Source organism: Hyperolius riggenbachi, chromosome 3 (genome assembly GCF_040937935.1).
Source record: "Hyperolius riggenbachi isolate aHypRig1 chromosome 3, aHypRig1.pri, whole genome shotgun sequence".
Taxonomy (NCBI): domain Eukaryota; kingdom Metazoa; phylum Chordata; class Amphibia; order Anura; family Hyperoliidae; genus Hyperolius; species Hyperolius riggenbachi.
This window is the reverse complement of record NC_090648.1, coordinates 48,740,128-48,757,310: the sequence shown is the minus strand read 5'-3', so window position 1 is coordinate 48,757,310 and position 17,183 is coordinate 48,740,128. Positions and strand designations below refer to the sequence as shown.

The following is a 17,183-nucleotide window of genomic DNA, read 5'->3' as shown; positions in this document are numbered from 1 at the left end:
CAGATACATCAAGGGCCTGATTCACAAAGCGGTGATAACTCAGTTATCACGTCTAAAAGACTTTAGGCATGATAACCTTTGCACCACACTGGTGAAAAGCCAGTTTAGGTGTGATAAGTTTAGGTGTGATAAGTTTAGGTGTGATAAGTTTAGGCATGCTAAGTTTAGATAAGTGTAGATAGCGTGCAAAGTCCCGCACGCAAAGCAGCGCCATTAAACTCTATGCGAAGTGCACCAGACTTTGCTAGCGCAAAACTTTTGATCAGCTGTGCACTGCGGTGCTAACGCAGTTGGTGCTTAAACTTATCATGCCTAAACTTATCACACCTAAACTTATCATGCCTAAACTTATCACACCTAAACTTATCACACCTAAACTTATCATGCCTAAACTGAGTTTAGGCGTGATAAAGGGCTTTTCACCAGGGTGCTAACTGTTAGCACCGCTTTGTGAATCAGGCCCCATGTGTTTATTTTAAAGGTTCCCTTTAGACTGCAGATCCATATTTTCGGAGTTTAAATTCTTGGACTGTTAGTTTAACTAGGAAGATGTTATAATTTAAAAACAAGCCAGGAGCAGTAACCCTTAGTGTGACTCATGGTAGCTGCCGGCAGGACTGAGCAGAGCATTGCACGCATCAGGCGTTTTAACTCACCTCCCACAGATACAGACGCTGGCAGCCATTCTCCTTCCTGTCCTCAAAGGCTCTGGATACCTCGGGTGAGATTGCCCTTTGTCATCATGATGACAGATGGCAATCTCAATACAGGATTAGAGCACCACCTGGAGCATGGAGGGAGGACTTCAGCGCTGGATACCAGGGAGGTGAGTTTGTGCTGGGGCTAATACAGATCTTTCTGCTGTGTTTTTTTTCCCCTTCTTTGCCCTTCTTTGGCTGCTTTATTTACAATCACAGATTAAAACGGACCCAAACTCTAGCACAGCACACAATGCAAAGTCTTTACTGCACATATAGCTGCTGAATAAATTCAGTGATGTGTGCACTGTGTTTGTTAAGCTTTACCAAACTGGCCAATTAGCTCTTAACAGCAGCTGTGAATCAGAGCTGTGAGCTGTGCCATGACTGATCCCTGCTTATAGGTAAACACTGAGGCTTAACCCTTTCAGTGCTTCCAGTAAAGTGAATCAGTGTTAAAACTTCAGGGTTTTTTTTAGGATTTCCATAAACTGTTATAAAAATAAAATAAAACAAAACAAAAAAATCCTCTAAAGGTTATCATGTTATGGCTAATCTTTTAGAGCAGAGACAAAGTTCTGAGTTTAGTTCCACTTTAAGTCTTCCTCTCTCCTAACTTCCTTTGTTTGTTCTCCTTCACCTGTTTCTTTCATGATTATGGTTTAAAACTTCCTCTCTCTCTACATTCCCTTCATTTGCACTTTTTTTTTCTTTCATGATTACGGCTTACGCATCCCTCTCCTCCATATCTTCACTCCGGTCATTAGCCCTTCTTTGCTGGTTTCTTTCCTGATTACAGTTTAAGCCTTCCTCTCTCCTCCCTCTATTGCCCTTCATATACTCTTCTTTGTTTCATTCTTTTACAATCGTGGTTTAACATTTGCTCTCTGTCCTCAGTAGCTTCATTTGCCTTAATTTTTGGCATGAGGCAAAAATGAAAATTTCATGTAAATCTTTGTATTTTTTGCAAAAAAATCATGAAAGTGGTTTGGGCAATTTCAGTTATCCCTACTGTGGACATGGAAAAAAGTTACTGAGTCTTCGATTGCCCCAAAAACTTTAGCACTAGTGAAATTATTATAGAGTACTATACAATATATATTGCTATATAACATTATAAGGCACAGTGTGGAGCAACAAAGTACAAATTATTGGTTTATGTATCACATTTAAGTGTGCCTATAGGGAAAAAGTTATACACTTACCTCTAGGCAGGGAATTCTGATAATCCGAAACTTTACCCATTCCCCCTGAGCTCGCCGATCCAGCACTGGGGACCCGCTGAGCCTTTTCTACAGGCGGTTGTTGAATAAGTTTGCGCAGTTGCGCTATTATCCGTGAATGAGTGCAGCTGCACTGCACAGGTGCCGGCCATCATGCACCTGTGCATAGCGTAGCACAGCATGTTTTGTATATGGCTTTTTCATTACACGTGGTTCTTACCATGCTGCCACACTCATTCATGGATGGGAGGAAGGTCATGAAGAAGGAGGGTCCTGGCGAGAAGTAGTGGGGTTAGGAAGGTTTGGTAAAGCCTTTGGAGCTTTCAGATGCTTCCGTCTACTGAGGTAAGTATTTTACTTTTATGTTTTTGCATTGCTTTCCCAATAGATACACTTTATCCTCTTGAGGACCTCAGTGTTAAACCTCTCTAATGCCCAGTCCATTTTATGTAAAATGTGCCACTGCAGCTTTAAGGCCAAGCTACAGGACCACACAACACAGCACACTAGTGATCCCCCCCCCTTTCTTCCTACCAACAGAGCTCTCTGTTGGTGGGGTCTGATCGCCCCCCAGATGTTTTTTTGTTTGTTTGTTTATGTTTGTGTTTATGTGTTTTTTTTAATAAAAAAGGTGTTTTTTTATTTATTTCTGTAAACCCCCCCCCCTCCCTCCCCCCCCCCCCCCCCCCCCCCCGCCAGCCAATCCCTGTGATCAGCAGTCATAGGCTTCAGCCTATGACAGCCGATCACTTCTGTGCCTCAGGAGGGGACTGCCGTGTCACACGGCTGTCCCCAGTACAGCACTGCTGCTAATCAGAGCGCTGTACAATGGAATTAGACGGCGGTTTTGCAGTCTTAGCCTCCCGAGCGCCCACTGAGCAGGAGCGTGCGCGCGATCTCCTGCAAAACAGAGCCCCAGGACTTTACGCCAATTGGCGTTAGGCGGCCCTGGGGCTGCCGCCGCGGCCACGCCCATCGGCGTGACACGGCCGGGAAGAGGTTAACCTCTCTGGTATTCAGTTTTTGCTGGATATCTGTGCAAAGAGTGATCCAATTACATTTTCACATTTTCATGTGTCCCTTTTTGTCCCTCATGTGTCCCCTTCTGCCACCAGTGTGTCCCCTTCTGCCCCATGTCTCCGCTTCTGCCGCCAGTTTGTCCCCTTCTGTTTCCCATGTATCCCCTTCTGTCCACCATATGTTCCCCCTCTGTATCCAGTTGTATCCAGTATCTCCCCTTTTGTCTCCAGTGTGTTCTCCTCCATACTCATGTGCCCTTCTCTGCCCCCATTTATGCTCCGCTCTTCCATATGTCCTCTTCTGCCCCTGTCTGCGCTCTGCTCACCCCCCCCCCCTTTTTTTTTGCTCCATCCCTTCATGGCTCCCCTAGTGCCAGTTTCTGCTGATTGTGTCACCAGCACAACCCAGCACTAGGGGAACAGCGAAGGAGAGGAGAGGTCTGTGATCTTCAGCGTATGAGATGAGCCAAGCTTCCACTTCTGATTATTATCCAAGGGGCAGAGGAGGACACACTGGGGTGGGGGGGGCACAAATGGGGGAAGAGGAGGAGGACATACGGGGGAAGCAGGAGAAACACAGGAAGTGCCACAAACTGCAGCCCGACACTGTGTCAGGCATTCTGCTTTCAACTCGTGTTTCTTGCCCGACACAGTGTCTGACATACTGCCCAGGAGGTTAAAGAAACAAATTCTACACTGTTTTCAAAGGTGTGCAATAATTTTTCTACTTTCAGCTTTGTATAATTTCAGTAGCTATACTGAAAATGCCATAAAATGAAGATGTATTAAAAATATAATAGAATAGTATATGTATATAAACAGGACAGGGCCAGGGTACATAACATTTCATACTTATTAAAGACATGTATATCCTTTTTTGGTTAAGCTTGGAGATCCAAGTAACTTTTTTTTTTGTCTTACAGATGTTACTTTTCTACAGACAGGAATATGATGGAAAAATAATAGGAATTGAGATTATCTCTATAACGTAAGAATAGAAATGTTATGCTTGAACCTTCAGTCTTATAGCCGAATGCTTGTCTTTTACCCCCATGTGCCCCTCTTTACCCAAATCATAACAGGGCATAGGAATGAATATTAAAGTGCATTTAAACAGGAACACTAGTGACATATAGTATAATGTAGAAAATTATTCAGGATACCCAATTTTATGTTACTTATCCTGGTTTCAGCATCAGAATCACTTGACTTCCTATACCCATATATTGCTGTATATATGTAATATACTGTATATGTAACCCTTCCCCCCAGTGATGTCACAACCTAGGTTTTTTACTTATGCAGCCTTCGGTCCTAGTGTACTCTGTGAGACAAGGACCCATATGCAATTCACTTTTTCTCCTAAGTTATCTCCTAGGAGGTAATTTTCATATTTTCTTTAACTACCTTAAAGGGAAGGTTCAGGGACTGTTTAAAAAAAATAAAAATCCGCATCCACTTACCTGGGGCTTACTCCAGCCCGTGGCAGGCAGGAGGTGCCCTCGGCGCCGCTCCGCAGGCTGCCGGTGGTCTCCGGTGGCCGACCCGACCTGGCCAGGCCGGCGGCCAGGTCGGGCTCCTTCTGCGTTCCAAAATGCGCCTCACGGCGGCGCGCTGACGTCATCAGACGTCCTCCGGGCTTTACTGCGCAGGCTCAGTAGTTCCAAAAAGTGGATGAAAAAGTAACATCAAATTTTGAGTATTTTTTTACTTGCTGGTGATGCAATTAACAAATTTTAAAACATCACCTAGGAGAAAATGCAAGAGAAAAAGGAAATTGAATATGAGCCCTGTGTTGTTTCTGCTCACTTTGGAACACACAACAGACAATCATACACCTTGCCAAGTTGCCATCAGTAAAATGCAAATTAGGGAACGATTTTACAATGGGCAAACTTTTACTAAATCAGTTTTTAACTACTTGCTGACCGCGTTACGCCAATGGGCGTGGCCACGGTGGCAGCCCCAGGACCGCCTGATGCTGATCGGCGTTAAGTCCTGGGGCTCTGTTTTGCAGGAGATCACGCGCAGGCTGCGAGCCCATTTCCTGCTTGGTGTCTCTGAGCGGTGATCGCCGTCTATTTATCCATACAGCACTGCGATCTACAGCAGCGCTGTACTGGGGACAGCCGAGTGACACAGCTGCCCCCCTGTGGGACACAGGAGTGATCTGCTGTGATAGGCTGAGGCTGTGATAGGCTGATAGGCTATGTTTAATACATTTCATTTTAAGTACTTCAAGAAGATCACAGGACCACCGCTCACTTCAACTAACTGCACTAAACAGTAAAAAACAAAAAACAAAAAACAAGACTCAAACCATTGATTTCCCACCTCCTCACATGTTTGATGAAAATGTAGTGTGAGGCCCCATCACTCTTTTTGTTCTATTAACTATTCAAAATAAAATTGTATCTGACTTGTGAGGTTCAGTAGATCACTCACACATGTGATTAACCACTCTGCTAATACAGGATAGCGGCCGCAGAGTGGCTCCCTTATTGCTCCGCCATGCCATATGGCGTCATCTCGCTCCTCATGAGAATAGTTGAGAGCTCACGCTTGCTGGAGAGCGAGTGCCCATAAATAAGCATCCGTGATCGGCGGCTGGCAGGATGCAATCATCACAAGGAGGGGGGCGGGTGAAATGTCTCTGTGTAGCACTGCAACTTAACTGTCCCACAGAGGGGCTCACAATCTAATCATAGTCATATGCCTATGTATGTATTGTGCAATATATGTATTGTAGTCCAAGGCCAATTGGGGGGGGGGGGGGGGTTAATTTAAAAAAAAAAAGGATTTTGTATTTTAAAAATTGCAATTTAAAATAAAAAATAAATAAATAAATAAAACAGCAGCAATCAGATTTGTGACAAGAAAAGGATGTGAAGTTCATTTGGGTGCTAAGTTGTATGGCCGAGCAGCGAACTGTTAAAGCTGCGTAGTGCTGAATTGTAAAATATCGCCTGGTCCCTAGTGGGGGATAAACCTGTGGTCCTCAAGAGGTTAAAACGCTCAAATCTGCCAGAAATATATGCTATGTAGTTTACTAACTTAAATTTCAGTCCATTGAGATATTGGGCCAGATGCAATAAACTGCATGTGCAGGGTGCTCACAGCAATTTTTACCATTATTATTACCTGCGACACCCATTAACCGACTAACACAACAGGCATTACCACAGAAATGTGTTTTGCTATGGTAATGAATGTTACGCTGCACGTTACCAACGTCTGTGGCCCTTTTGGATGTATGGGTGGCGCGACACAGGTGCTAGTAACTGTAAAATTGCTGTGCACTGCAATTTTAGGCATCTGGCCTAATGACTGATCAAATCCAAACAACTATGACTCAGAATTACAGCTTTTGATGTTTTCACTAATAGATTTTTTTTCCTTTCTAGGAAAGGAAGTATTGCTGTCCTACACAAAGTTGTTGCAGAAGTCGCGTTCCAGGACGTTGTAGGACAACAAGAAGTCTTGCAGCACCATGTAGACCGTCGTCTTTACAATGACAGCTGTTCAACAGAGCAGGCACAAACTAATGGTATGTGTGGGTTTATGTACAGTATGTATGTCTAACTAATGCTGTAATGGAAAGCAGCATTTAGGCTTCAATTCATCAAGCATTACCGCATTCGGTAATGCTGAAACCAGCTGACTTTACGGAGCACTTAAGAAAATGTTAATTCATCAAAACTGTTACCGCATGAAAAGCTGAAATTACAGAGCAATGAGATAAGTTACCGACTTGTGCTCAACACGTCAGCAAATGTCAGTAAATGTCAATTCATCAAGGTTACAGCATTCACTAACACATTCAGTGATTATCTCCAGCTCTCCTCTGTTGGTAACCAGCTTCGAATGCCTTCCTGTGTATGTCCTCATGATTGACAGGAGCAGGCAGCCAATAAAAACAGCCCCTGTTCTCCTGCAAGTGCCGCTGATAGGTCACACAGGCTTCTCCAGTGGAACAAGCTTTCAGACCCCCCAGGCAGTGATCAGAGAGAAGTGGACAAAAGATATTTTCCAGGCACCCTTCGGCGGTGTAACCCTTTGAGTCCCTGTATTAAAATGCAAAGTTGCTAGTGGTGAAATCAACAAGCATGGCATTTGTAATGTCTCCGGGAAGTTAATCTAAGTTGTGGCAATTAAATAAAATGTTAACCTTTTGGGGACCGACGTAGGTTGAATCAACGTCCAGCAGGTGGTGGTACAGTTCTGACCGGACGTTGATTCAACGTCAGCGCTAAAGAACCATCCAGATGCGATCTTGCGCACCCGAGAGGGGAGATTAAGCTGTCATATGACAGCTGGCATCTCCCCCGAGTGATCAGCAGCCATCGCGTATGGCTGCTGATCATGTGATCACTACGATCGCCGTCGGATCGTAGTGATCACTTTGACAACGGCGGCAGCAGGGGGGGAAAGAAGAGGATCCACTCACCTCCCTGCTGTTCCAGCGACAATCGGCACCCCCCCCTCTGCTCTGGCCAGCTGGCATCTCTGCTCCGTCTGACGTCAGCGCCGGGTCCCGCCTTGATGACGTCATCAAGCCGCGACCCGACCTGAGCGTCATTTGGAGCGGAGATGCCAGCTGGAGAAGAAGGGGGCTACTGCGGCTCATCGCTGGACCCTGGAAGGTGAGTGATTGCTGCTGGCATAAGGGGGGACACTGGCCACCATGGGGGGGACACTGCCCAGCCAGCCACAGACGGGATCCGGCCGCCCGACCCCCCAATCGCGCGCACCCCCCTCCACCGCAAAATGCCTGGTCCTTAAGCCCCCCTTAGGCGGCCGGTCCCGAAGTGGTTAAGAAAGACTGAAGAACAGATTCAGAGCAGCAGAGGCAGCATAAAAAAAACAGTAAATATAACAAATGTTTACATCTAAAGGGATGTCGGGATGCCTTCTATTGTAAATGCCTCAAGGCAGCTTGTAACATCACAGAGACACTCCAAGCTGCTCTGCACTGCTCTGCTGTTATCCAACAGCCTTTGATGAATTGAAGCCATAGTAGTTCGGTAACTTAACGAACATCTACCACACATGGGAAAATATTGATGAATTAGCACACACAAGTATAAAATACCGAATGCAGTATTTTAACGGCTGGGATTTTGTTATCGAACAGCCTTTGATTAATTGAAGCCTTAGTGCACTTCCAAACTATGTCCATTTCAAGTCTAAAAGTTCCTCTGACAATCTAATCGCATTGCAACAGGGTGCAATGATATCCCTATTCCCTATGAGGCCTGGTGTGTTTGAAGTGCAACGATTCTAGTTGGAATAACCAGGACAACATGCGTGATCATGGTTGTGGTGCAAGCAGAAGTATAATGACTGTATACTGAACTGTTTGTGTTGCATCAGCTATGTGTGACATGGTTTTATCATGATGTGTGATAACCTATAACCCCCACCCCATCCAATGCCTATCCTTATTCATCCTCCCTGTGATGCCCAACCCTAATCAACCCCCCTGCCGATGCCTAACCCCAACAATGCCTAACCATAAAACCCCTCCCCATGCCTAACCTCCAAACCAACATGTGCCGAACCTTAAAGCCCCCCATGGGCACCTTACCTTAACTGCCCACCATAAAAATGCTTAATATAATTTATAGAAAAAAAATCCTTAGTAGCATAGTGGGCACCTAAATCTCCTGCTATAAACAATATTTGTATGGGTGCCTATAGCGACGCTCCGACTTCTGTTGCTCTCTGGCGCCCACATAATTTGCTTCCGAATATTTATTTATTTCTATTTCATTTATTTCTATATTTGACCAACATTTGTCTGAATGCCACTTTATCCAAACAGAGCAACATTCAAAATAAACTTACAGCCTGTTACTGATTTCTCCTACATTACAGTCGAAATCTGGCAACTGAAAATGCCTTCTTATATTGTACTCTTGACAAATACACTTTAATTTGTAATATCGATAGTTGAATGGTTACATATAACATGTTTCATTGTTTGTTTTTTTAGACGCATTGTGCTGGAATCATAATGAAACAAAAGTCAATGGAGTACCGCTTGATGTAACAGGTAATCTGTTTTTTTTTTTGTTTTTTTTTTTAGTTGGGTAAAATTTCCCTTGAAAGTGTCCAAACAAATACATACAATTATGTATGTTTGTAATATATCTATTTGTCTTTGTGCTGTTGTCTAGTCTGTGTTGCATGCAGAGCAGTGTCGCTTGTGATTTTTTTTTGCCGAGGTCATTTTCGCATCAAAAATCCTATTTTTGATTTGAGAACATTTTCAAGAAAAATTCCTTGCATTTTCACGTTTTTGTGTTTCTCGCAACAAAATCAATATTTTTTGTGAGAAAACAATCTATATTTTTACCGTGAAAAATTGCAAAAAGTGCATACATTCGGAAAAACTATATTTTTACTGTGACTATTTTTCCATCAATACCCACCAAAAATCTATATTTTTACTGTGAAAATTTGCGATAAACGCAAAAAAAAAAAAAAACACACTAGAATGATGGATTTTTTTAAATCAAAAATCAAAATTTAACATTATATTTGCAAAAAATGAATGCAAAAAAAAATATTGCCATTTTCACTCATTACTGATGCAGAGCAACTGATAAATATTAGAGCAGTATTAGAGTCAGCATGTTATGCGACTTGAAAACCTATCTGTATCAAATTGCTTATTAGAATTTGTTGGATAAAACCAAACTCAGTAAATAGGGCTAGAATGCAGCTATTTATATATTGAAACCTGAGAGCACCTGGCATGGACAGAATTTCCATGACGAATTATCTCCCCATTCAGATTCAGATAGGTATTTCCTAACAGCACTAGTGAGTTTTTGCTGAACCACTTACAGGGCTGGTTCTAGTAACTGTGGGGCCCCCAGGAAAAATATATCCGGGGGCCCCACTGACATACACCTCCAAAGCAGAATGCATCATGAGGGGCCCTTTGATGCGGCCAAATTTACCCCAGGGCCCCTGAACCAGATACTCTCTCCCTCTCCCCCCAACCACCACTCAACCTAACTGTGTTTCCTGGGGCCCCTGTTGAGCCTTTGGCAGTGCAGCATCTCACCTGTTCTGGTGGGTGGGTGCCTCTGTCTGTCCATGACTTCATGCACTCCCCGACTTCATCCTTACAGGGGCGCCTCTCCTCTGTGACCCGACGCATGTTTTTGTGTAATATTATGCCACAGGTCAGAGAGAAGGTACAGCTAGTGGCGGGTGAAGATGGAAGTGCACAAATCCACAAACTTGAAAGAGGTGTTCGCTTGTCGGGACATGTGAGATGCTATGGTGCCAAAGACTGCAAGGGCCCAAGGGAGCAACAATTAAGTTGGGGAGACACCTTTGAGGGCCCCTACAAGCTCTGGGGCCCTGGGGCAATTGCCCCCTTTGCCTCTATGGTAGCGCCGGCCCTGACCACTTACTAGTCATTTTTGCCAGTATAGAGTGCTGAAAACATTTATTGAAAACAAATGCCTCTCTGAAAGTAATTTGCATCTGCTTTAGGCTTGTACTGCTACTGGCAATCCTGAGATTAGCTATAAGCTGCCAGTTGTGTAGACTTGTTGTAGTTACCAACATTATCTTTTTTTTTTATAATTGTCACTATACGACCTTATTTCTTTGGTTATCTTTAAAGCTCCCCCTCCCCCAGCTGTCGTAGATACATTCACTAACTGCATTGCTGCATTGTGGTTTTCTTAAAGTGGACCCAAGGTGACACGTGACATGATAGACATGTGTATGTACAGTGCCCTACATATTAATAACCAGGCCTGTGTCTCTTTTTTTTTACTGCCTGACAGAATTAACCTTCAGGCATGCATGTGACAGCTTTTGTAACCCTCACTGATAAGTAATTACAGCCATAAAACTGTTTCCTTGCAAAGAAGAGTGTCTGACTAATAGATACAAACAAATGGTCAACAGATCATGTTTGTTAGCTCTGGGACACTTAATAAACTGCAAATGAGCAACAACAACAAAAATTAAATGTACTTTGTAAATATTTTAAAGAGAATCTGTACTCTAATATTCTTACACTAAAAAGCATACCATTCTATTCCTTATTTTCTCCTGTGCCCCTCTGTGCTGTTTCTGCCACTCTCTGCTGCAATCCTGGCTTGTAATGAACAGTTTTAGGCAGTGTTTACAAACAAACTAACCAGCTTGTGATAGGCTCACATAAACAGAGTGCGTGAGTCATACAGAGTGTGCAGGGGGCCTGCAGAGGGTGTGTATCGCTTCTATACAATCACAAGCAGCCCTGCACATTCCACACATTCAAGCCTTAGCCCAACAGACACGACAGAGGAAAGGAGATACGATGTATTACAGAGACAGTGCAACTAGGAAAGGCTGCAGTAAGCCAGAGCACATTAGAACAGGCATAGGAACTTATAGGATAGAAGAACTAAGGCTGAAAAATTTGTTTAAGAGTCTCTTTAAGGGAAGGTGGGTAGTACAGAGTCAACTTACTTGTACAGATAATGCAATGCAGAACAGGACTCTGTCTCCTCTTCTCTGTACTGCATAATTTAGCTATAAATCCTCCTAGACTTATCCACTTTGGGATCCATAAATCAAGTTCCTCATCATGCACAAGCACAGCCAAATGACGCTGCAGACGTCATGCTCATGCTGATCTCCTGAGCATGCTGACAGCACATGACAGGAAACTTGATTTACTGTGCACGTATCGCATTTATAGATCCAGATCAAATGCCCCGACCGAAGTGGGTCATGGAAAAGTCCAGTAAGATTTAGAGCTAAACTACATAGTGCAGGGGAGAACAGGAGATGGAGTCCTGATCTGCATTGTATTATCTTCACAAATAAGTCAATTCCTTACTACCATACTTCACCTCGGAAGTCCTTTAAAGCAGGAGGGACAGCCATACTATCCCAGGAAGAAAAAAAACCCACAAATATAAGTAAATAAATACTTGTTTTACTTACATAACAGATGTAGAATACTGTCCACGTTTTGACTTCAGTGACTTTTATATAGTAAATAAACAGAATTCTGTTCCTGGAATTTGCCATTTTGCTTCCCTCTGACTGAAGCTGATTCTGATGTTATTTCCACCCTTACTTTTCTTCTCTTAGAATATGCACAGTCATAGCTAGCTTGCTTTGTGAACACATCAGCAGGTTTCAGCTTCACACTGAATTGCCCTCAGCCAATCAGTGAGAAACAGGAATGTGGTAGGATGATGACAAGCTTCCATCTCATCGACGGTAGCGAGGTTTACTTTGAGATGATATTTATTACAGCTGAAATATTCCTGAATATATTGGAGTGCTTGCAATGCAGGATGAAGTTCCAGGCTGCATAATGAACACAGACTAGTGGGTAAATGGAATTTGATTTTGTGGCTGACAATTCCTCTTTAAGAATAAAATAAAACTATGAGATATCTAAAAAAAAAAAAAAAAAAATTCAGAGGATATATACAATTGTTTATCTCATCAGTTTATTTTCACCTTGAGTTCACTTTAGCAATTGGTTGCATCGATCTGCCCACTCAATATCCCATGAGTTAATGGGTTTCAAGATCTGCTCTTCTTCCTCCTTTTTTGGAATTCTCTTCTGCACTATGCCTGTCATGCTTGGACACAGAAACCTTTAGCGCTTGTTCACACTGTGAGCATTTTATATTATTTTTAAGCACTGGCTTTAAAAGCGCTTCTGCAATGTTGGATTCAAAATGAGGAGAGTGGAGTACCGGCATTCTTTTGAACTGCAGCAGGAGACTGGGCTTGACTATAATATGCTATAGACTGTAAGGATGTAGGTCCCTTTAAATGGTGTGCACAGGCTGCATAGCAGGAAGCAGTCTTGTAATGGAAGGAGAGGGGTTTTTTTTTATAAATATTTGTGTTTTTTTTACTATTTTTTTTTTTTTTTACTATTTTCTGTTTATTTATTTTTTAACAATCCCTCCCTCCCCCCAGCTGGCCAGTCATGGCGTTTGGCTGTCTGTCATAGGCTTCTGCTTATGAGAGCCAATTGCTCTCTTGTTCCCCAGGGGGATCAGCAGCAGCGCTGTACTAACAGTAAAGATGGTGGTTTCGCCGTCTAAGTCTCCCGAGCGGCCATCGCAAACTGCTGCCCCAGGACTTTACACCAATCGGCATTAGGCGGTCCTGGGGCTGCCGCCGCGGCCACCCCCATCAGCATGACGCAGTCGGCAAGCAGATAAAAAGCACTCACAAAAGAGCTCAGCGCTTGTGATTGCGCTAGCGATTTATAATGTGAACAAGGCCTAAGTCATGCTAACAATAAAGCTTTTTAGATAAGAATATAATATGCCCTATTCATTCTCCAGACTTGTACACACATTTTTCTCCTACACCAACTGTCAAAGAACCTGCTGATTCCTCTGCTACAGTTTTTTCATTGTTTGCTTAGCACATCCCTCCCTATGTAAGCTCACAAGGTCAGGGCACTAAAACTATTTCTTCTTGCCTTCCTGTTCTCATCCTACCTAACCATACCCTTTATTTTGAAATATTAGTATTATAATGTATTTGTGTGTATTTTATACCTGTATCAGTGTAGTTTGCCTTCTTAAAACAGAAGGTATTTGTGATAATTCAGCTTTAAGTGAGCGACTGTAGTTTTCCACAATGCATTACTAGTGAGTACTGAGTATGCAAGTCATCTCTTTATGCTCCTAAAGCCAGGGCACACATTCAGAACCACTGGTTCTGAATAGCAAGCCTATAGCTTATACAATTTACAAAGCCACATAAAATCAAAATGCAGACAGCCTGTTTTAACTGTTGGTCCACATCAGTGCATGGCAGGGATTGATATGGCTCTATGGGATAGGGGCTTGGACCAGTACAGTAGAATACAGTACAGTACAGCTCAGGGTGACCCAAAACCCCTAGGAAAGTATTTTTGGACTACAAGAGACTAACATGTCCCCCTACTAAAAAGCAATGCGTAATGCAGTTTGCCTTCTTAAAACAGAAGGTATTTGCAATGATTCGACTTTAAGTGAGCAACAATGCATCACTACTGAATATATATGCAAATTAGCTCTTTATGCCCCTGAAGCCAGGCTTGCATCCAGAACCGCTGGTGTATAGCAAGCCTAAAGCTTATGAAATTTACAGAACTGGCTTCAGGGGCATATAGAGATAATTTGCATATTCAGTAGTGATGCATTGTGGGAGATCACAGTGACTCACTTAAAGTTGAATTACCACAAATACCTCCTGTTTTAAGACAGCAAACCACACTAAGTGTTGCTTTTAAATAGGAGGAATTTTAGGTCTCTTTTAATCCGCTAAATTTTCCTAGTAGTTTTGGATTGCCCCTTGGCTGCTCAAGAATTCTGTTATACCTGTATCAGTGGATGATCCTGTTGTAAAATGATTGATGTAGAAAATAATGATGATAATGATGAGTAGAAGTAGTAGTTTAGTCTACATTATGTTTATATCTTTTTTTCCCCCTAGGAATGTGTGATGGCATTGATGGGGATATGAAGCAATATTATTATGGTATTAACAAGACGACTGAGCTCCTATGTGTCACCAACTGCAGCAACGAGAATAATATTCCTATAGACTGCAACCATGGACAGTGTTCTGTGACAAACAAGGGTCCACACTGCTAGTAAGTACCTAGGGGTCAGGCCTGTATTTAATATTGTGGCCAATCAAAAATGTGCATAGGGCTAAAAGTATTATTATTTCAAAGTGGATGTATAGTCTAATTAATAATTTCTAGCTATAAGAATACCTGTGTATGATAAGTACTTCATATACCTCGTTGTAGGTGTAATTTGTAGTCATGTTTGTGCATGGATGCAAAGAGAGAAAACTGAGATTGCCACTGTAAAACACAACAGCATTACAGAAGTGTGTTAACTGTTGCTTTATCTTATTTAATATGATAAACTCTGATGCCACTGCACATTGTTTTCTAGTTATGTGCAGAATTTCATATATCCTCAGTGTGATGGCAATGACAAGCCAGGAGCACAGTCAGTTAGGGACTTAAATTAGATAAATTCATATGCTAACCTTAAAGAGAGTCTGAAGCTAATTTGCTACCTGGGGCTTCGGAAGTCTTCTTCGGGAGCCTGAGTGCTCCTGAAGACCTTTGGGAGCACTCAGACTCCGAAAGACTTCCTAAGCCTCCAACTGTAGATTTGGGGATGTTATGTAAGTTAACAACTCTGAAGCAGGCCATTTCAGCACGCGCTCCTACCCGCATTGGGCCCAGGTTACTATTTATGTCTATGGCAGTGCAGTAGTGTAATACATGTGGCGGTGATCGCCAGACCCCGTATTACTTTTCCCTCCAAGTTGCCATGACTCAGAGGGGGAACAGTAATTAATGCCGCCTGGTATTTGTGCAACAGCAGGTTTGGCCATCATTCGTCTCAGCCTTCGCCAAAGCGACATCGGCGAAAAGCCAAGTATGCAACAACACACCTTTTGGTGCCCACTGTGTTTTATACTACATCTACCTTTTTATTTATGTTCTTTTTTAACAAAAGATCTTTATTAGGCAAGTTAGAAATACAATGCATGTTATCACACTTCTGGTTTATAGAAGAAAGGATGAAGAATGCACACAAACAACAGCTTAAGTCCAAAGTGCTAAGTTAAGTCATAGTGACCGCTAATTAGAGCCCAGAGAAATATTGAGACAGGTGCCAAATACACATATCAGGTCAAAATTCTCAAACAGAACTGCAAGATCACTATACATTTGGGAAAAGTTTGTCAGACCCGGACGACCAGATTGCATCAAACTTATCCTGGTCGGACAAGGAGATTATTTTTTCCATCCAGAAAAAAAATTGGTTATTTTATGAGTTAAAATGACATTAGGAATAGATGAAGACTTCCACTCTCTAGCTATTATAGCCTTGGCTGCATTACAAAATTGAGCTAGGAGCTTGTTCCTACATTTGGACAAAGAAGGGACCCTCTGATTAAACAAAGCCACCCAAGGGTTTAAGGAAACGTTGTATTTATTGTTAATCTATACTAAACTTATGCGCATACTATCTTATGGTGGAAAGATCTATCATATTAAAAACAAAAGATTTAATTTACCATTATTCATTTTGCCCAGCCCCACTATGGGGCTCTCTTTTTATGGTGTTACAATATTATAGTGCTCCTTTATCTCTCTTATTGTCACCAAATTATTCAAGGAACTGATGATTCTAAAAGTCATCTCACATTTACTCCAGACACTAAAACTTTCTTAACAGGACTATAGTGTTTTGTTAAGATCAAGTAGTCAGGTAGCGTTGTCAACTCATCACATCACTATCATCTAAAAACAGCTTCAGAGGTGCATTCAAAAGGAATATCTCTTATTGGCTCATATCCAATTTGTTTATTCTAAGGTGATATTTTCAAATCTTCTTATTAATAAAATACCTTTAAAGCTCCAACCGTGCAAGAAAATACTCTAATGAATTTTGATATTAATTTGTGTTGCCTACATTTTATGTACTTTTTCAAAGCTAAGTGCTAAAACGTTATTTTTTAGATAAGTGAAAAATTGCATCCTGAGAGAAAACTCAGGAGAAAATGGTAATTGTCTATAAGTGGGTCTGAACCATTGTAAAATGGTTTCTTAGTTCATACACACTTGGAAGATATTCTTCTCTCCCATAGACCCATAGAACCTATGCATCAAGCTAGAGGGGCACTGAGCTTGGCAAACAAATAACACATATTTCAGGGTGAAATATTTATGGCAAGGGACATCTATCACACCTTATAGTGATCAGCACAAATTTCGCGGAATCATAATTTTGCATAGTACTTCGCAATTATGATGCAAAATCATAATGGAAAATTTCAGGAAAAATTGTAATTCATTTTGTTTTTCAATGTAATCAGGAACCATAATTTAGCAATTTTGGATAATTTTCGTGTAATTATGTGCTAACTTTTGCAATTAGTAGTAAAGCCACCATACATGCTATTGTCACAAAAATTGCTAAAAAATCTCAAGAATTTTAGAAAAATTATTTTTCTACTTATTTCCACTATCCTCCTTAACATATGTAGCAATTTTGGTGACAAAAGCATGTATGGGGGCTTTGCTATTAACCACTAAAATCAGCAGGAAATTACTTGAAAATTATGCAAAAATTAAGTGAAATTATGAATATTTTATACAAAACCAATTGCATGTCCAAAACATAATTACATACTGTCATAATTGCAAACATTTACGTGAAATTTTG

General features: G+C 41.9%; 1 protein-coding gene across 2 annotated transcripts in view; it reads left to right on the top strand.

Annotated features, from left to right (window-relative positions):
• Positions 1 to 17,183, top strand: part of LOC137562596 (uncharacterized) — a 38,913-nt gene that overhangs the window by 14,622 nt on the left and 7,108 nt on the right. For both annotated transcript variants that reach the window (XM_068274092.1, XM_068274091.1), the window contains exons 5-8: positions 3,864 to 3,928; positions 6,345 to 6,487; positions 8,936 to 8,995; positions 14,419 to 14,578. In XM_068274092.1, coding sequence (XP_068130193.1) covers positions 3,864 to 3,928; positions 6,345 to 6,487; positions 8,936 to 8,995; positions 14,419 to 14,578 — 428 coding nt within the window. The remainder of the gene's footprint in view (positions 1 to 3,863; positions 3,929 to 6,344; positions 6,488 to 8,935; positions 8,996 to 14,418; positions 14,579 to 17,183) is intronic.